We start from the raw sequence: 19,374 nt of genomic DNA on the forward strand, positions 1-19,374 counted from the left end.
AGACATTTGTTTCTCATCTTCTTCTCTCCTTTCTTGGAAACCTATCTCCAGATCTCATTATCTTCTTACCTCTTATGTCTCCTATAGACAAAAGAAAACTTTCTTTCTGATTTCTGAAGGTTCCGTAATTAAGTTTATGAAACAAACTTACAATAGAGAAATGAACAAGAGAAAAATCCATTTTAATTATATGCATATGCATAGAGTCCCACAAAATATGAAACTTTTGGATGGGCCAAAAGTTTTGAATGATTGAAGTTTTTAACAACATCTGAGTTACAGAAAGAAATAGTGGTTTGGGGTTTCTTGTGGAAGATGGCTATAAGTTAAGGGAAGAGGAGTAGGGAAATGCTTGGTGAACAAAGGTTTTCTTTTTAATGTAGGTAAAATTCTTTCATGTAATAAATTTTTTTTGGTTCTGGGGATCGAACTCAGAATCTTGCACTTGCCAGGCAGGCATGGTACCATTGAGCTATATCCCCAGCCAAAAAAAATTGTTTTGAAGTAGTCCTCAGGGGAATAGGGGGTAGTCTGTGAGAAACCCCCTGGGTGTGACATTTCCTCTCTGAGTTAACTTTTCTTGGTTAATGCGATTCCTAGAGAGGGGGCTTGTGAGAGTTGAATTCCTTTCTGGAGGATAAAGGAACTTGAGAGAAAATCCCTCCCTATACTTGGGAGGAATAAGAGGGAATGGAGATAGAATGGCAGAAGGTGAGAAAGACTGCGGTTCTAATTTAGTGCCAAAGCTCCATACTTTGGGGTATCATTTTCTGATCCCCAACATCCTTCTTCTGATACACTTTTGGAGGACTTGTGATAAGGCATAAATATTAAGAGCTAGACTGCCATTGGGGTATCTTATTTGGCACCTGCATTTTTGGGGAAACTACAACTCTGTAGGGACTTGGAATTTTTGTTTTTGGACCACGGATCAACTCAAGACCTTGCGCTTGTGAGGCAGGCATGGTGCCACTGAGCGAAATCCCCAGCCCAGGGACTTGGAATTTGAAGAACAAGTTCTGATCATTCTTCTGTGCTTATTTGTGTAAAATTAGGCAAAAAATATTAACGTCCATGGACCTTGCTCATATGCTTGTTAGGTGCCAGTAATGATCCCATCTGCTGGAGCAACTCTGATAAACTCTCAGCATAGAGTAGGGAACCAAAAAAATTTCTTTGACAAGGACCATAGAAATCGGACCTAATCTCTCAAAAGTAAATATATCTTGAAGTTAAAAGTATGTTTGGGGGCTGGGGATGTAGCTCAGCGGCATAGTGCCTGCCTGGCAAGTTCAAGCCTCTGAGTCCCATTCCTGTTACCAAAAAAAAGTATGTTTAGATCTTTTGAATGTTGTAAGGTTTTGTTATTTAAACTTTCTTGATGTATTTGCTCCAAAATCCAGAGTGTCTAATTTTACCACAGGGAGTAGTAGAGAAAAGAATGTTTTGGATCCTCTGATATGTCCAGTCCTTAAATTGAGCTTTTGTTTTATGCCAGAGGCATGATTTCTCTCTAGGTGACTATGTCATTAAGACGTATTTGTACCTATGAATGAGGAGAAAAAAGAGCCTCAGGTTGGATGTTTGCTCAGGAAATGGAAAAAGTAGATTATTAACTGCCCTTCTACCTGAAGGTTCCTGGGGGGAGGAAAACACTAGTACTTTTACCATGAAACTAAAACATTTGAATTGGAAACTCTGAAGATGTTAAATAATTTCTGAGATTTGAGTTACTGCTGGTTTAGTTGGAATCCTAGAGTGAGCAATTTTCTTATGAGAATGCCATTTATGGCATTTTGATTTTGAAAGTCTAAGAAATTGAAAATGGAGGTAAAGGAAGCTAAATCAATCTATGTAATAATTAATAGGAATTGTATATTTTTCCTGCTGGTCTTGAGGAAGTAATCAGAGTCTTCAAATTTGGAGAAGTGGGAAAAGAAGAAAACAGGCAGAACAAAGAATAGGCCATCACAACTGTGGCAGACTAGGGCCTAAAAAGAGAAACAATCAGGAAAGGATATTGTGATGAGACTGGCCAGGGAAGGTTACAAGAAGGAAGTATGATAGTCATTTGTGTGTTGTTTCCTTTTCTGGACTCCAGTCTCCCTCTTAAACTTGCAATAAACCCACTGCTGCCATTGACATTGTAAAGTGGTGAGTTGAATGTCAGGGAAGATGAGCTATGTCCACATTGAAGGAAATCCCCGGCCCAGGAAGGGTGACAAGTACAGATAATTTTGACCATGGTCAGGGAAGGAGTTTGGAGAGGAGAGGATGAGTAGAGTGTGAAGATAGGCAGCCCCCTAACATGGACATTCTCAGAAGGATTTGGATACTGTGAGATTGTAGAGGGAAAGCGATAATTTGAGGCCCAGTTCAGAACAGGGCTCTCATTTTTGTATTTGGATGCTAAAGAACAGCTTGGCCTCAGAGGTGGGAATTTGGACACGAGCTAAAATGTAATGCTCTAAGCTAGTTCAGAGAAGTGTCCATCAAAAGGGTAAGACAAGGTCCTGTCCTGGGTCTTAAAGAAGCAAATTGAGTCTCCCAGGGCTTTCCTCTCTCACAGGAGTCAAGAGTTCAAAGAGATGGGCTGGGAATTTAGCTCAGTGGTTCTGCCGCCTGCCTCGCAAGCTCAAGGACCCAAGTTCGATCCCTGTTCAAAGAGAGGAAAACTGATGATCTGTACACAAAACCACTCCACCTGTGGGTTGTGGAGGCTCAGGGCATCCTGCCCAGTCTGCAAGGTGAGGCTTTTCAAAGACACTGTGAGCATTTTAAAAGAAATTCCCATCAGTGTGGTGACCAGTGATAGACAAGGACCTGTGGAATGAGGAAGAGGGGAGAAAAGTCTCACTTAGGAACAATAAACGCAATGAAAGAACAAAGAGGTGAGCTCCAGAAGAAACAGTTTAGTAATTTTTCCCCTGGGAAAGGTAAAATGTGTGTAAAAATTCCTTCTTCCTTGAGGACACTGAGGTCAGTATTAGATTCTGAGAGCTCTAGAGAATCAGATGCCTCATGGTTATGGATGTCACTATGAACACAGGGGGCTGCAAACACTGAGGGCAGAGTGAGCCAGGTGCACAGACCTCTTGGCTTTATGTGTTCCTCACTTCCCAGGCTTGCCCAAGCCAAACTTCCTTCCTCTTAAATCACCGGAGCCTTCCCATGCTGACGCCAGCTGGAAGCCTCCTGGCTCTTCTCCTTAGCCCTCAGCAGAGTTGTCTGTTGATTTATGCATAAGATGAAATGCTGCTCTTCTTTCAGTGTTCATGAGAGATATTTATCATATATGTTTGCTCTGTTTGCTTCTGCACTGAAGCATCTCTACCCCTGATCAGCCTCTTTTTAGATCTATGACTGGGATAAGCACGCTTAACCATAGCATGGAGAGAGCAGTGATACCTACCTCACTGAATGGCACAGAGCAAATGAAACAACATGTACAAACCATTTAAACAGCACCTAGTACATAATAAATCATTTTTTTCATGTAAAACAGATCATTTAATAAAAGTCAATAAAACACAACATTTATTACAGTGCATGCACATTAGGACAATTACAATCATCTTGAAAATGATTTAATAGTATATATTAAAGCTAAACATATGCATAGATCACAGCCGAACAATTACATTTCCAGGTATATATTTCCCTCAGTGTATAGATAGCAATCATCTATCATTGCATAACAAATTCAGATATGGAAATCTGTCTAAAATTTAGCAAAGTGACATACTGTAATCATTGGGCAGTGGAATGTGCTTCTACATCCTCTGCTCTGTAGAGGCTGTTACTACTTTTATTAACCAATCTCAAAAGCTGAAATTATTTATCATGCAATGCAGTCCTAAGATTTTTTTCAAGAATAAACAAATTGCTAACTATGTATACCATCATGGTTTTTCCTATTGCAGATAATCAGAGATAGATTTATGTGATATTTGGGGTTGAGCCCAGGAACTCACACATGTTCTACCATTGACCTACATCCCTAGACTGAAAAAATTTTAAATTTTGAGACAGGGTGCTGCCAAATTGCCCAGTCTGGCCTCAAACTCTCAATCCACCTGCCTCAGCCTCCTGAGTAGCTAGGATTGCAGGGTGTGCTACCTTGCCCTTGATATAGATATAATATAACATTTCTCAACTATTCTATTGCAATTTTCTCATTGACTTTCTTCTTTCCTTTTCTTTTTTGGTTTTACTTTCTTGTCAGAACAGCTACATTGTGCAACAAAATTTACTTCCAAACCTGTTAAATAATATATCGGATTAGAGGTACATTTGTTACACAAACATGAATGGAGAAGATATTAAAATGAACATATAAGCATTAAAGACTCTTCTTTTGAACCTGAAGCCATTTATTAATGTCTCACCATAACTTATGCAAGCTTCTCAATTCTGCTTCTATTTCAATTTCAAGAGTCTAAGTATTGAAAATGGAGCTGAGATTATGGTAGTTTAATGCTAGCAAGTCACTTGGGGATGAGATAATACCAAAGACAGGCTTGGCAAATAGAAACCCATCAGAGGGTGTTATTCTTTTCCTCCTCAGGCCTATTGGAGAAAAATACAAAAACCCTTATGTCCTGAGAGCCCTAGAGAATCAGATGCCTCATGGTTATGGACGTCACTGTGAACACATGGGGGCTGCAAACACTGAGAGCAGAGTGAGCTCTTCTGTGCTCCATTATGGGCATTGAAAAGTCTAATCTATTGGCCAGAATTATTTATTTTCTCTCAAATGGCATTTTGCTAGGCAATTTTAGCTATGGATATTCATAAAGAACCTTCAGTATCATTGTCTAATAGAGGAAATGACTAAAAGTGGAATAAAGAAAAAAATACCTGGTTGATACATAAATAAAGAAACCATGACGACCTTGTGATCGTTTAAAAATAGTACACACAGAATTGCCGTCTGCATTGTGATATGGAAGTCTAAGATGTTTCCAGAAAAGCATTTGGAAAGAAATAGCTGTCTCAGTAGGTAAAGTTGGCTCTGCCGTTCAGATTAGGCTAAGTGGAAGGGAGATGGGTTCTAGAAAATTTCATGGATTCTGTTAGGGAAAAACCCCACTGGGGCCAATCCCATCAGCCTTCTGTAGCATTTTTGGTGCTTTGAAAGGGCTCTGCTCACAGTCATCACTGATATTACTAGGACAATGGAGAGACTGCCAGAAAATGAACTCTGTTCTCCTTACTCTTGACCCTCAAAACAGTTGTTAAACCACATTTTCTTCAAAACAGTTACTTGAAAGCCACTTTTGTACTCTCAGGCCAAGTGAAGAGTAAAATTGTTCTTTGGCCTCTATAAGAGATTGGTTCCAGGACCCCTGTGAATGCTATTATCTGTGAATGCACAAATTCCTTACATAAAATGTAATCTCTGCATGTAACTTATGCAATCCTCCTGTAGATGTTAAATCATCTCTAGATTACTTGTAAAACCCTAATACAATGCAAATGTCATGTAAATAGTTGTATAGTATTGTTTAGAAAAAAAATCTGTACATGCTCTAGACTGATGTATTTATTTTAAAAAATACTTTCCATCCTTGCTTAGTTAAATCTGTTGACTGGGAATCTGTAAATATGGAAGGCCAGCTGTATATATTATAAAATATTGTTTACATGGTTCTTATATCACATTGAATAAGTGCTCTGACTTATGATGCATAATCACCATTTCTTGAGCTTTAGAGAGACTATATCTTCCCAAAATGTACACTGATGTACCTGGGATCCAGGTGCATTCTAATTCAAGAAAGAAATATTATTTTCGAGAGAGGGATATATATATAACTTAACTTGGAATTTGGACAAGAAAAAATTCAGGTCATTGATTATCAATTTACATTTTATTACAGTTCATTAGGTCTTTAGCTATCTCAAGGGATATATAAAAATTCTGCATAATATCTCAAAACAAAACTAATTCTAATTATTTTTTAAAAATTATAGGGCCCCTATAGGGAGGAACTACTATGAGCATTGCATATTTTAAGTCATATATGTAAACTTCTAAATATCCCCAGGAAGTAAGACTCATTCTAATTCCAATTTTACAAAAGAGGAAATGAAGACAAGAGAGACTAGAGAACTTGAGCAATATCATATAGCTAAAAATGGGAGATGTAGGGCATGAATCCAGCCAGTCTGTCCTCTGGGGATGTGGTGTATGGCTTTCAGCAACATCTGTCCGTGCAGTGAACTGTCCTCCGTGTGCAGCTCCTTCTCTCGCGCTGGACACGGGGCGGGGGGACATCTGTCTGGTTGCTCAGTACCAGATATCTTAAGGCTGATGCTTCATTGCCATCTTGTCCCCGTCACAGCTGCCAGGATGTAGGAGCTTCATGGATTATCACACCACTTTGGTATCCTTATTTATTTTTTAAAATGTTACAATTTTATTGAGATATAATTCACATAACATACAATGCACTCATTTAAAGTGTACAACTCAATGGCTTTTAATTTACTCACACAGTTGTATAACCATCACCATCACCAGTTTTAAAACATTTTCATCACCCTCCCAAAAGCCCTGTACCCATTAGCAGTCACATCCTGTTATCTCCTTCCAACAACTCCTGATAAGCACAAGTCCGTTTTCTGTCTCTATGGATTTTCCTATTATGAACATTTCGTATAAATAGAATCATACAAATATGTGATTTTTTGTGTCTGGTTTCTTTTACTTAGCATGATGTTTTCAAGCTTCATCTATAATATAGCATGTATTAATACTTCATTTCTTTTTATTGTTGAATTACATTCCATTTTCTGATATTACCACATTTTATTTATCCATTAATCACATGCTAGAATGTTTCCACTTTTGGTCATTATGAATAATGCTGCCATGAATGTTTCAAGTTTTCCTGTGGGCATGTTTTAATTTCTCAGATATATACTAAGTAGTGGAACTTCTGTGTCTATCTTTAACCTTTCTGAGGAATTGCCAGACTGTTTTCCTCTTTGCTTATTGATAGTAAGAAGTTCTTACCAGTTTTTGAAAAAGTGACTTTTCTTCTCTGTAGAGGCACCTTGACATTGCAAAGCAAGGAAAACAGCTGCTGTCTTCAGCAAATACTCAATATCTGTTTGGCTATAAATAGCTACTTCCAGTAACAGAAACCAAATGGAGAGTTTAGAGTACCTCAAGCAACTGCTTCATTTCTTTTTAATATTGTCTTTTTAGTGAGTAGATATAAAAAATTTAATAAATAGTGTTAACAATTATATTTACTTCTGTTAAAAACTGTCAGTGTTCTAAGAAGTTTGTGAGGTACATTACGTACATTTCATCATTCAATTTTAGAGCCCTTAAAATGTTTTAGAATCTTTGCATTCTTAAGGGTAAGTTTTAAAAAGTTACAAGAAAGACAGCTATAATTTCATCTGTACTGATTACTAGGTAGGAGGAAAAAAGATTTAGCTTAAAGTTAGAAAAATTAAAATTAAAAATGAACTCCCTTATATACAAAACTATTCAGAAGAAATTTAGATGGGTCAAAGATAACTCCATTGAGGGTATTATTAGGAAACAGAAGAGATCACTGTTGTCATTTTTTGTGGGTTTGTGTACACATACTATTTTAGAATTTACATTTTCCATAGGTACACAGACTTTGTTGCCAAATAAAATGTTACAGAGGCTGGTAAAGAGTAACAGAAAAGAGAAATAAAGAACTATTCTAATGTAATATTTTTATTGGCTTTTGTTAAAGTATTTTCCTGTTGCAAAGTACCAATCTGTTGTCGAGTATGAAAATTCATTTGAATGTTTCTCTACCATGACCCATGTCAGAGACGATTAAGTAGACACAGAGTCAAATAAAATAAGAAACAAACCTTATGTCATTTTTGTTTATGATATGGTTAAAGTAATAATGAGTATATTTATATTCATTATAATAAATGATGGCCAAAAAGTCATTGTCTGCAAAGATTAGTAATAATATGAATGGTATTGGTATTTCTAGTATAATAACTATATGTCAGGGAATGTACAAGTAGGCTTCTACCTGGAAATAAAAAAACCCAACTGATCAATTTGCTGTGGAGTATATTAGGTAAGAAAAAAATAAGTGTCTAACTGTGAAATACATTAGGTTGATTCATATTTTGTGTACAGTTGGCTTGATTTCTCTTTAGGATTAAAATTCTGAATGTACAACTATGAAAATTTGGAAACATTATTGTTTTCAATGAACTCTAACTTGCACGTAGAACTGTAGGCCATGGGAAGAATCCCTATTGTACATTCTGCTTTAGTCCTTAAAATTGAGTTATCAGTTGCTTGTAGTCATTTTCATTCTTTGGAAAAGATGAGGCTTTTCCATTTAGCAACCAATCCAGGAACTAGATTTCACCACACTGACCACGTCTTCCTTTTCTATATCATACTTGTATGTTTTTGGTCCTGAAAAGAAGTAAATGTAGCCTAAAAGAGACAAAGTTGAAATTGTGGTTACTAACAATGACTTGGGGAGGATTTATAATTACAACTTTTTTGAGGTGGCACCAATGTGGAGTTGGGAATTTGTCAAGTGGCAGTTAGCCTGTCTTCCACATAGTTCCTCCATGCCCTAGAATTCAGCACCTCTAATTTTGCAGCCATTTCTCACCTTTCTCTTTTGTTCCAGCCAGACTAAGGTCTTCACTATGGGATCACCCAACAAGCCATCCTCACTTATGCTTTGTAGTTCTTGTCATGCTATTCTCTTTAAAGAAGCCATCTCTCCTGTTCTTTCCCTGGTGAAATCTCCACCCAATGCTCAAAACTGGATAACATGTCATGAAATCTTCACCTACTGCTGTTAAGACTAATCTTTTCTTTCTCAGACCATCTCTTGCAGTTATCATGACATTTCCTGTACAATTCCATGATCAATTTGCTGACTTATATATTATCATGTTTTCCACTAATTTTACCTGTTTTGGGTGGCTGCACATTTCCCCAAGAAGTTCACCATTCCATGACAGCAGAGGCCATGTCTGGACCTGTCTTTGTGTTTCTGAACAGTGTCCAGCTATATGCTATATACTCAAGAAGAACATGTTGACTGACTCATTCTGAAGATTCAATTAAATTTATCCAACTCAGTTTAATTTTACTTTCCTAACTATGTGTTGAGTTTTAAGAGTTTGGTGATAGGAAAAAGGCACTGGGAAGGTTGAGATGATGTCTATCTCATTTTATTTTCTCCCCACAATCTCAAGACTATTTTTAAAAGATGAAGAAGCTTATTGATATATTGTGTGGGCTTATTCTTATATTGTGTGGGCTTTGTGATCTAGCTGACTAATGGAAGGAAGCTGAACTTTTATTTTTCCTTTTTGGTACTTGGGATTGAATCCAGGGTCTTTACATTGGGCTAGACCCCAGCTTTTTTTTTTTTTTTTTGAGACAGGGTTTTGCTTGTCCAAGCTGGGCATGAATTTGGCAATCCTCCTGCCCCAGCTTCCCATAATGCTGGGTTTACAGGCATGCACCACCACTCCCAGCTTGTATTTTTAAAACTTTCTACCAGAAAAGAGAGAAACATAATGGCAGACCTTTTATAATTCCTCTTTCTAGTAATTAATCTAGTTAGCGAAACTTATAAGAGGGTCCAGAGCCAAATATAAGAAATACTGACTCCCACTTGGAAATATATTTTGTTGTGTTAAAGCAAAGCCCAAATTTTGTTAAAATTTCCACAAAGAAAACTTTTGGTGGAAACACTCACCATTTAATTCTACAGCAGCATCTATTTGTCCATGTACGCCTGAAAATTCTTCTTCAGTACTCTTTGGGTAGTCTTTTTCCATTTTCCTTTTTCGTTCATCATAGCTGGAAGACATATTATTTTATAAATAAAAGTAATACAAAGTTTTTGTTGATTGTAGATGACAGTGTGATAGTCAGCTATATTTATCCAGGTCTGACTTATGACTTATTTTAGATGTCTGTCTGTCTTCCTGTCTGTCTCTCTCTGTACACACACATATACACACACTTATATATGAGTTTCTTAGCTAACTAAACAAAGCCTTTTATAGGGAGTTTTATTCATGGGGTTGGTGTACATACCCATGGAGAAAAGGTTGAACAAACAATGTATATGGAATTAATAAATGAATGTGAGAGCAATCAGTAAATAAGAATCATTAATAATCTGTAATAAGTGATTCTGTGATAAGTGATTCTGTAATAAGTGTAATAAGTGATTCTATAATCAGTAATAAGTGATTCTGTAAAGTGCCTTTTCAGTCAGTTTAATTGAATTTCACTACTTTTGTTTCCTGGAAAGAGTACATGACTGACCAAAGGGTAAATTAGCTTTCTTTTTCTGGATCAATATTAACACATCTTTTTGTGATCTAGTTATATCTTGTAAAGAAGACTGTAACTTGCATGAATCAACATGACTATATGAACTCATCATTAAGCAAAGATGACTCCTACCTCTTTGGTAAGACTTCATTTAACACATAAGAAAGTCCCTTCTTTGTTAGCACAGAGTTCCACATGGGGACATTCCCAGGTGCACACCTCATTCCTTTTCCACCCAAAGGTCAGATAATTTTTTTTCTGGGCTACTGGGTAGTTTCCTGTGGCAGCAGGTCACACCTGCCATCTCCTGAGATATGTTTTTCATATGGCTATGATTTCATAGGTCAGGGGACACAAATCTCATGATATTTAGCAGGAGTCAAACTTTGAGAAAGTATTCAGGCTGAAATTGACTAGGGCTCTTTTTTTTTTTGTTTGTTTTTTTTTTTTTTTTTGAGCTGCTTCTCAGAGTGTTAGGGTTAGGAATGGAAAGTAATTCCCCTAACATTTCAATATAGTTACTATAACATATTAATATTTTATTTAAACCTTCTATGTAGACATTAGGAAGTCAGGGGCCTACATACCTGACACAAGATTAACTACTCCTCAATTTATCAAATAAGAACATTGCTCAAACTATCAAAAACTATTACTATCTGTCTTCATTATGATTTCACAAAGAAGATAGACTTTATCATCAAAAAGGCGGAAAAGACATAAACTCAGAGTAAAAGACAGTTCTTGGCAACAGTCTGTCTCTATGCTCATACAGAACGTGCCAATCACATTTATAATATTGTGGTGTTGTTCTTATTTTGCCATGACCTGGTGAAAACTTTGAGGTGTCCTAGCCCTTTGTGGACAGATATTTGGGGATTTCTGTTTAGAACAGCAAGCACAACACATCATTTCAGATGGTTCTGGGTTTGAGTTTCTGATTCTGCTATTGGTTGGCTCTGTGATCAGGAGAATATGATCTGAACTTTGAAGCCTGGTTTTCTCATCAGGAAAATAGTGGCCATGAGGGCAATTTATATACACACATATCACATGCTTGGCTCATGTGGCACCCAGGACAGGTCCCACTCATAAGACCCTGTGGTTTATTTTGTCCCCAAGAACTATTAGCTCTGACTTGATAGTATGAGGTTGAATGAACTTTGAGATTTGATCTGGGATCCTAAGTCAACAATGAGTTTAATCTTTAATCTTTCTTTTGTGTTTCCTTTTAATCTTTAAACACACTTCATCAGATAAAATTTTGCAGTGCTAGACAAGGTTGAGAGGAAGTAGAAAAGAGAGGGCTAGAACATGTTGGAGATGGTCCAGAAAACCAGGTGAGGAAAAGCATCTACTGGTGTTGAGGATTTGGCCAAGATTATAAAAGAAAAGAAATTACCTGACAGATTAGAATCATGGGCATTTTAACTGACAATAAATAAATGGTGAAGAGAATTGAAGAATAAATATGTGTGGTAAATATATGTGTAAATATATGTGGTAAATTTAGATTTAAAGGGCATGAAATGTAGCTTCAGTTCAACTTTTTAGCTGTGTGATCATGAGCCAATTAGGTAACTTCCCTGAAACACATTTTTTTTAAGCTATTAAACAAAGCTAACAATATTTATTTCTTAATATTGTGGAGAAGGCAGATGGATGAGTGAGGTAATACAAGAGAATAGAAGAAAATACCTAGCAAGATTCCTGATACATGGTAAGATATCAATACATATTGGCTAAATCTGAATATTAAAGAAATATTTTTATTTATAACCTACTGTACATTAGGTAGTTGCTAAAATCATTGGATATATTTTCTTGTCTTTGAGGTCTTGTTTGTGAAGTCTAACTATCAAACTAAAAATATTGATTTGCAACTATATTTCCTTTATGAGCAATTTTTTTTTATCATTTAATGTTGATTAAAGGGTATAGATAGGGCCGGGGATCTAGCTCAGTGGTGCTGCCACCTGCCTAGCAAGTGCAAGGTCCCAAGTTTGATCCCCAGTACCAAAAAAAAGGGGGTATAGATAGTAAATAAATTGTTGCTCACTTAAACCAGTTAAAGTTTGTTAGTAATATCATAATGATATCTGATATTTTTCAGACATATTATCTCACTCTCCATATTTGTAATCTAAGGTTTTAGGGTTTTGGTAAACTGTATATTTGTTTAAACTAAAATACATGCTTAGAAATTAGATTTATTAGGCATTTTCAGTGTTTCAATTGTGATGATTTTCTATCATATGTCAATGGTCTGAATCCATTCTGCCTCCTTTGAAGGACTAAATGGAGAGCTGAGTCTGCTGAAGGACTAAAAGAGAATGTGAGAAAGGATGGCAATAAGGGGAACTTATTGATAAAGTATCTAAGATGTGTTCAGGAAGTTTCTTTAAGGTGATCCTTCTAGTCTGAATCAGGAGGGACAATGGAAAGAAAAACCTCAAATTCCCCCTTGAAGATAATAATCAATTCTAGCCAGGAATCACATGGCTTTCATGGAGGAAGGGGCTTTTGTGATCTACACTGAGGAAAGGTGGGGGCCAGGGTGATCCAGAATGAAAGTATTATATAGATAGCTAAATTAGGTAAAAATATTATAGGCAGTCAGATAGGGATAGGTCCTTGAGAGACTCAGGACAAAGCTAAAAACACATCACAGCTATGGCTGGAGACACATCTATTGGAGACCAGGGCTCATGATAAAGATGAAATGACCAGGCTTGCATACTTCCTCAAAAGATAAACACTGGGCCTAATGAAGTCTAGATAGACATTAATCACCCTGGTGGGTGACATAGACCTCTGGACCCATCATTTCCTACAAAAAATCTTTGTCCTTTCCATGCACCATTGCTATGAGACTTGTTTCCCCATTGGATCACTATTAAGTGACTATACTTGTAACCTTTGTACCCAAGTGAGTTTTGCTCTATAAAACTCCTCTGTAAAGTGGGGTCCCTGACTACCCATTCTGGTCCTCTCCTGGAGCTATCCTCTCAATAAATATTTTCCTACTCTTAACCTCCATTGTTCCTAGAATTCATTCTTCAATTTTTATTTATTTTTATTTTTAAATTTTTATTTATTTATGTTTTTGGTACTGGGGATCGAACTCGGGTCCTTGTGCTTGTGCAGCAGGTGACAAAACCACTGAGCTAAATCCCTGGCCCCTATTCAATTTTTAGAGAACATGAACTCAGCGTATCAGACAGCTAACAGATTGGGAGATATAATATTTTCATATTTCATCTCCTGTATCAAAAGAAAAACAGTAGAGTTGAGAAGAGGCCAGGTATCACCCCAGACAAGTCAGGAAATGAGATCCTGTGAAGAAAACAACTGTAAGGAGATTCTTGAACGAAGGATTTATAACAACATGGAAAAATATCTATGCTATAACACTGAGTGAAAAAAGGTCAGAATACAAAATTGTATTCTTAAATACTTAAAGATGATGAAAACTCTGGAGAAATAAAAAGAAGAAAACAATACTAAATTGCTATCAAAAGATGTTGCAAGCATTGACCACTAGGTAAATTTCTCTCCCTTTCTTATTTTCAATGTTTTCCATAACAAACTTCACATGCTGTCCTTGGACCCCTTCTTGATGGGCAGCCTCATATCTCAGGGGGACAGTTCTACCTGGTAGATGGTGAATTCTCAATTGATCTTTCCAGCCTGAGTTCTTTCTGAGCATAAGACCTCTATGTCCAGCTCTCTTCTGGACATTTTCTCTCATGGATCTCACCATCATGTCAAACTAGAACTGCCCAAAATAGAACTCCTTTTTATTTCCCTAATTCTGCAGTACTTCTTAAGTTTGATTATTTTGAAAAATGTCAGAATCTAAATCCAAGATATGACATCCAGGCTGGGGATATATGTCAGTGGAGATGTTGAGATATTGCTTAACATGTGTGAGGCCCTGAACTGTGTTCCTAGCATCACAAAACAAAATAAAACAGTATGTTAAAAAATGACCCCCAACTAGTCAATCACCAAGATCTAAGTTTCTTCCTGTGTGAAAAGCAGTCAAATCTATCCTTTACTGTCTAACTCATCATCTCTGGCAGGCTTATTGCAGTATATTTTTCTTCTCTCTTTTATTTAACAATTCAATTAAAAAACTATATTAGCAGAATCATGTTGTTATCAAAACAGTCCATTTTAGAACACTGCCATCACTCCAAAGAGAAAGCTTATGCCTTTTAGTTATTCATCTTCAACTTCCCCTCCTCATTGCCCATGCCTTTCCAGCCCATGCAGTCTTAGGCAATCACTAATTTACTTTTTGTCTCTGTCAACTTGTCTATTCTGGACATTTCATATAAATGGAATCATATGTGTTTTTTGTGATTGACTTTTTTCACTTAGGATAATCTTTCAGATTCATCAGTATTGTAGCATGTACCAGCACTTCATTTTTATGGCCACTGCATGATCTTACCACATTTTATATATTGATTCAACACGATGGAAATTGAGTTTTCCCACACCACTGGGCTACTGTGAATAATGCTTCTATGAATATTTGTGGTTTTCATGTGTACATATGTTTTTATTTCTCTTAGGTATATATACCTATGAGTGGAATCCTGGACCAAATGATAATTCTGTATTAACTTTTTGAGTAATAAGACACTGTTTTCCAATATTGCTGCACTAATTTACAGCCCCATCAGCAATTGTATGGGGTTCTGATTTCTCCACAAAACAATACTTATAATTATTTGACTTTTTGAATATAGCTTCCTAGTTGGTATAAAGTAGTATCTAATTCTGGTTTTGACTTGCATTTACCCGATGACTATCAATGCTGAGCGTTTTTCCATATGTATATTGGCCATGGGTCCTTTGCCCATATTTTAACTTTTTTTTGTCTTTTTATTAATTGAATTATGGGTCCTTTATTCTAGATACAAACTCTGTCAGATATATGACTTACAAATATTTTCTCCCACTCCCAACTTTGTCATCTCACTTTCTTGACAGTGTCCTTTGAAGGGAAGACATTTTTAATTTTAATGAAATCCAATTTGCCTAATTTTTCCTTTTGGCTTGTGCTTATTTTTGTCATATCCAAGTACCCAGTGATAAATCCAAGGTCACTGGGATTTATCTCTACATTTTCCTTTAAGAATTTTATAGTTTTAGCACTTAAACATTTAAGATGTTTGCTTAATTTTGAGTTAATTTTCATATATGATGTGTGGTAAGGGTCCAACTCCGTGCTTTTATATATGGCTCTTCATTTGTCCTGGTACAATGTGTTGAAGAGACTATCATTTCCCTCAGTGAATGGCTTTAGCACCTTTCAAAAAACTAATTGGCCATAGACACATAGATTTATTTTTGGACTCTAAATTTTATTCTACTGATATGTATGTCTATCCTTCTGCCAGTATCATTCTATTTTCTTTACTTTTTAAAAATAAGTTTGAAATCAGGAAGTATAAGTTCTCAAAATTATTTTTCCTTTTCAAGATATTTTGACTGCTTAAGGTCCTCTGAATTTCCCTATGAATTTTAAGAAAATTTTGTCAAGTTGTACAAAAAAAGCCAGTGGTGTTCTGATTAATTTGGGAAGTATTGCTACCTTAAAAATATTAAGGTTTCTTATCCATGAACTTGAATTATCTTGCCATTTAGGTCTTCATGTCTTTCAACAATATTTTGTAGTTTTCAGAATAATAAGTTTTCCACTTCTTTTGTTAAATTTATTTAAAGAACTTTCATCTTTTTAATGCTATTATAAATTAATTGGTTTCTTAAATTATTCACTGAGGTATATAGAAATAAAATTGATCTTTGTATTCTGAACTCATGTTGCAACCTTGCTGAACTCATTTGTTCTAATAAATTTTTAGGTTATTCCTTAGGATTTTGTATTAAAAGATGTTATCATAAGCTGATAAAAATGTTTTGCTTACTTTCTTATCTAGATGATATTTATTTCAGTTATTCTTGCTTAATTGCCCTGATTAGAACCTCCAGTAAACCTTGAAAGGGAGTGGTAAGAGTGGAAACTTTGGTTTGTTCCTAATCTTAGTGAGGAAGGCAACCAATCACCACTGAGTATGGTATCAGCTGTGGATTTTCCATAGATGCTATTTATCAGATTGAAAGTTTCTCTTTTTTTTTTTTTTGGTACCGGGAATTGAACTCAGAGCCTCGAGCTTGCCAGGCAGGTGCTGTGCCGCTGAGCTACATCCCAGTCTTGAAAGTTTCTTTTTATTCCTAGTTTGTTGGGTGTTTTCTTTCTAAATCATAAAATGCTGTTAGATTTTGCCAAATGCCTTTTCTGTACCACCTGAGATGATCATGTAGTTTTATTTCTTATTCTATTGATATAGTGCTCACATTTTTTGCTTTCTGAATGTTAAAGCAGTCATATTTTTGGAAAACATTTCATATTGTCTGTGTGTATAACTTTTATATGTTGCTACATTTTGTTCACTAGTATTTTTGGAATATTTTGTAATCCATAGTCAACAATAGATACTGATCTGAGGATTTATTTTTTTACTATGTCTTTGCCTGATTTTGGTATCAGGGTAATGAATGCTAGCTTCAAACCCTGAGTTAGGCAGCTTTCTCTTTCATATTTTTTGAGAAGTTTGTGAAAAATTAGTATTTGTTTTTCTTTAAATATATTAGTAGAAATCACCACTGAAACCATTGGTGCTTGAGATTTTCTTTGGGGATAGTTTCTGATTGCTAATTCAATCTCTATTTATTTTAGGTCCATGCAGAGTATTTCTTCCTCATTCAGTTTCACTAGTTTGTATTTTTCTAGGAATTTGTCCACTTTATTTAAATTATCTAATTTATTGGTGTTTATTTATAGTACTTGTTCATAAGCTTTTTATTTCTGTAAGGTCAGTAGTAATGTACCCTCTATCATTTCTGATTTTAGTAATTTAAGTTTTCTCTTTTTCATTTGGTCACTATAGTAACAAATATGTCAGTTTTGTTGATCTCAAATTTATTCTCTATTCCATTTGTTTCCACTGTAATCATTATTATTTCCTGCTTTCTGCTTAGTTTAGTTATAATTTTCTGTGGATTTTCCAATGTACTAAAGTAAAAAGTTATTGATTTGAGATCTTTGTTCTTTCTTAATGTAGGCATTTACAGTTATAAGTTTCCTTCTGAGATTGTTTTCACTGTATCCCACAAGTTCTGATATATTGCATTTTAATTTTTATTTATTTCTTAATATTTTCATATCTGTTGTGACTTCTTCTTTAACCTTTTCCAGTTTTATAAGTATTTATACATTTTTCAGTTTTCCTTCTATATTGATTTCTAACTTTATGCCATTGTGATTAGTGAAGACACTCTGTATGACTTCAATTGCCTTAAATTTATTAAAACTTGTGGGCTAGCATGCCATCTATCCTGGAGAATATTCCATGGCACTTGAGAAAACTGTGTACTCTTTTCTTGTTTGTTGATGTCTGTTGGTTTGGAATACTTTTTCTTTTTGTTGACCTATTTGTTCTATATTATTATTAAAAGTAAAGTATTGAAGTCTGGCTATTCCAGCTGTACTGTTCATTTCTCTCTTCATTTGTATTTTTTGCTTCATAAATTTTGGGAGCTCTGTTGTTAGATTCATATATGTTTCAAATTGTTGTCTTCATGATAGATTTATCCTTATGTCATTATAAAATGCCCCTTTTTATCCTTAATAACATTTTTAATTTTAAAGTTTGTTTTGTCTGATATAATCCCTGAGTTTAGCCACTTAAGATTTCTTACAGTTGGGCTGGGGATTTAGCTCAATGGTTCCGCTTCCTGCTTCGCAAGTGGAAGGACCTGAGTTTGATGCCCAGTACCAAAAAGAAAAAAAAAAAAAGAGAGAGAGATTTCTTTCAGTTGTTATTTGCATGACATATTTTCCATCTTCTTACTTTCAACTAGTTGGATCTTTGAAACTAAAATGTGTCTCTTGTAGACAGCTGCAGTTGAATCTTCTTATTTTTAAACATCCAGTCTGATAACGGCTACTGTTTGATTGGTTTCATCCATTTATATTTGATATTACTGATAAAAGTGGGTGATGTCTTCTGTATTACTTTGTGTTTCCCCTGTGTCTCATGTCTTCTGTTCTCTCCATTCCTCCTTATTTATTTCTTTTGTATTAGTGAGAATTTCTAACATAACATTTTCCTTTATGATTACATTCACTACATTTGGTTAAATTATTTTGTTAGTGGTTGCTATAAGTCTCACCATACATCTTAGCTTACAAAAGTCTGCTTTGAATTCATACTAATTTAATTCTAATGAGATTCAGAAATGTTATTCCTAAATAGCTCTTTCCTTCCCCTCCCCTTGTAGTTTCATTGCTATACACACTATAATCTATGTATGCTACAAGCCCCAAAATAATTTGTATAATTATAGTTGTATATAATGTTTTTTAAAGAAGTTCAAAGAAGAGAGCAAGTATATATTTGTGACTTTTGTTATATTATCCTTCTTGTTTACCATGTCTGATTCTCTTCTTTTGTTTTGTGAATTTGAGTTACCATCTGGTTTTATTTCCTTATACAGTTCTGCTCCTCCCTACCTGCTCCGGGCTGCTGGCAAATATACTGTATTTCTACATAGTAGCCCCACCAATACAATTGTACGCATACTGTTTTATATAATTGACTTTTAAATCATCTAAGAAAAAGAAGAAATGTGCATTTATAATATGTTATGATTACATAATTATGTTGGTTAGTATTCTCTGTTTTCTGTGTGGGTGGGTTTGAATTATTCTCTGGGGTCCTTTGGTTTCAGCCTAAAAAATTTCCTTAGGTATTTCTTGTAAGGCAAATGTGCAAGCAACAAAATTTCTTAATTTGCTTATCTGAAAATGTTCTTGTTTCTCTTTATATTTAAAAGATAGTTGTGCTAGATATAGGATTCTTGATTGAAAACTTTTTCTTTGAGCTTTTCGCTGCCTTCTGTTCTAATTTACCTGGTTTCCAGTCATGTAACCTCTACTCCAGTCATATTGCCACCACAGT

General features: G+C 35.4%; 1 protein-coding gene across 1 annotated transcript in view; it reads right to left on the bottom strand.

Moving 5' to 3' along the window:
• Nucleotides 1-7,214: 7,214 nt before the first annotated feature.
• Mmp20 (matrix metallopeptidase 20) overlaps nucleotides 7,215-19,374 on the bottom strand; it is a 43,584-nt gene continuing 31,424 nt past the window's right edge. Inside the window, exons 9-10 of the mRNA XM_004870794.4 lie at nucleotides 9,750-9,853; nucleotides 7,215-8,461 (exon numbers count right to left, since the gene is read on the bottom strand). Coding sequence (XP_004870851.1) covers nucleotides 8,361-8,461; nucleotides 9,750-9,853 — 205 coding nt within the window. The 3' untranslated portion in view covers nucleotides 7,215-8,360. The remainder of the gene's footprint in view (nucleotides 8,462-9,749; nucleotides 9,854-19,374) is intronic.

The sequence above is a fragment of the Heterocephalus glaber genome, unplaced genomic scaffold (genome assembly GCF_053883595.1).
Source record: "Heterocephalus glaber isolate CG9 unplaced genomic scaffold, H.glaber_assembly_v1.0 deba00001429, whole genome shotgun sequence".
NCBI lineage: Eukaryota > Metazoa > Chordata > Mammalia > Rodentia > Bathyergidae > Heterocephalus > Heterocephalus glaber.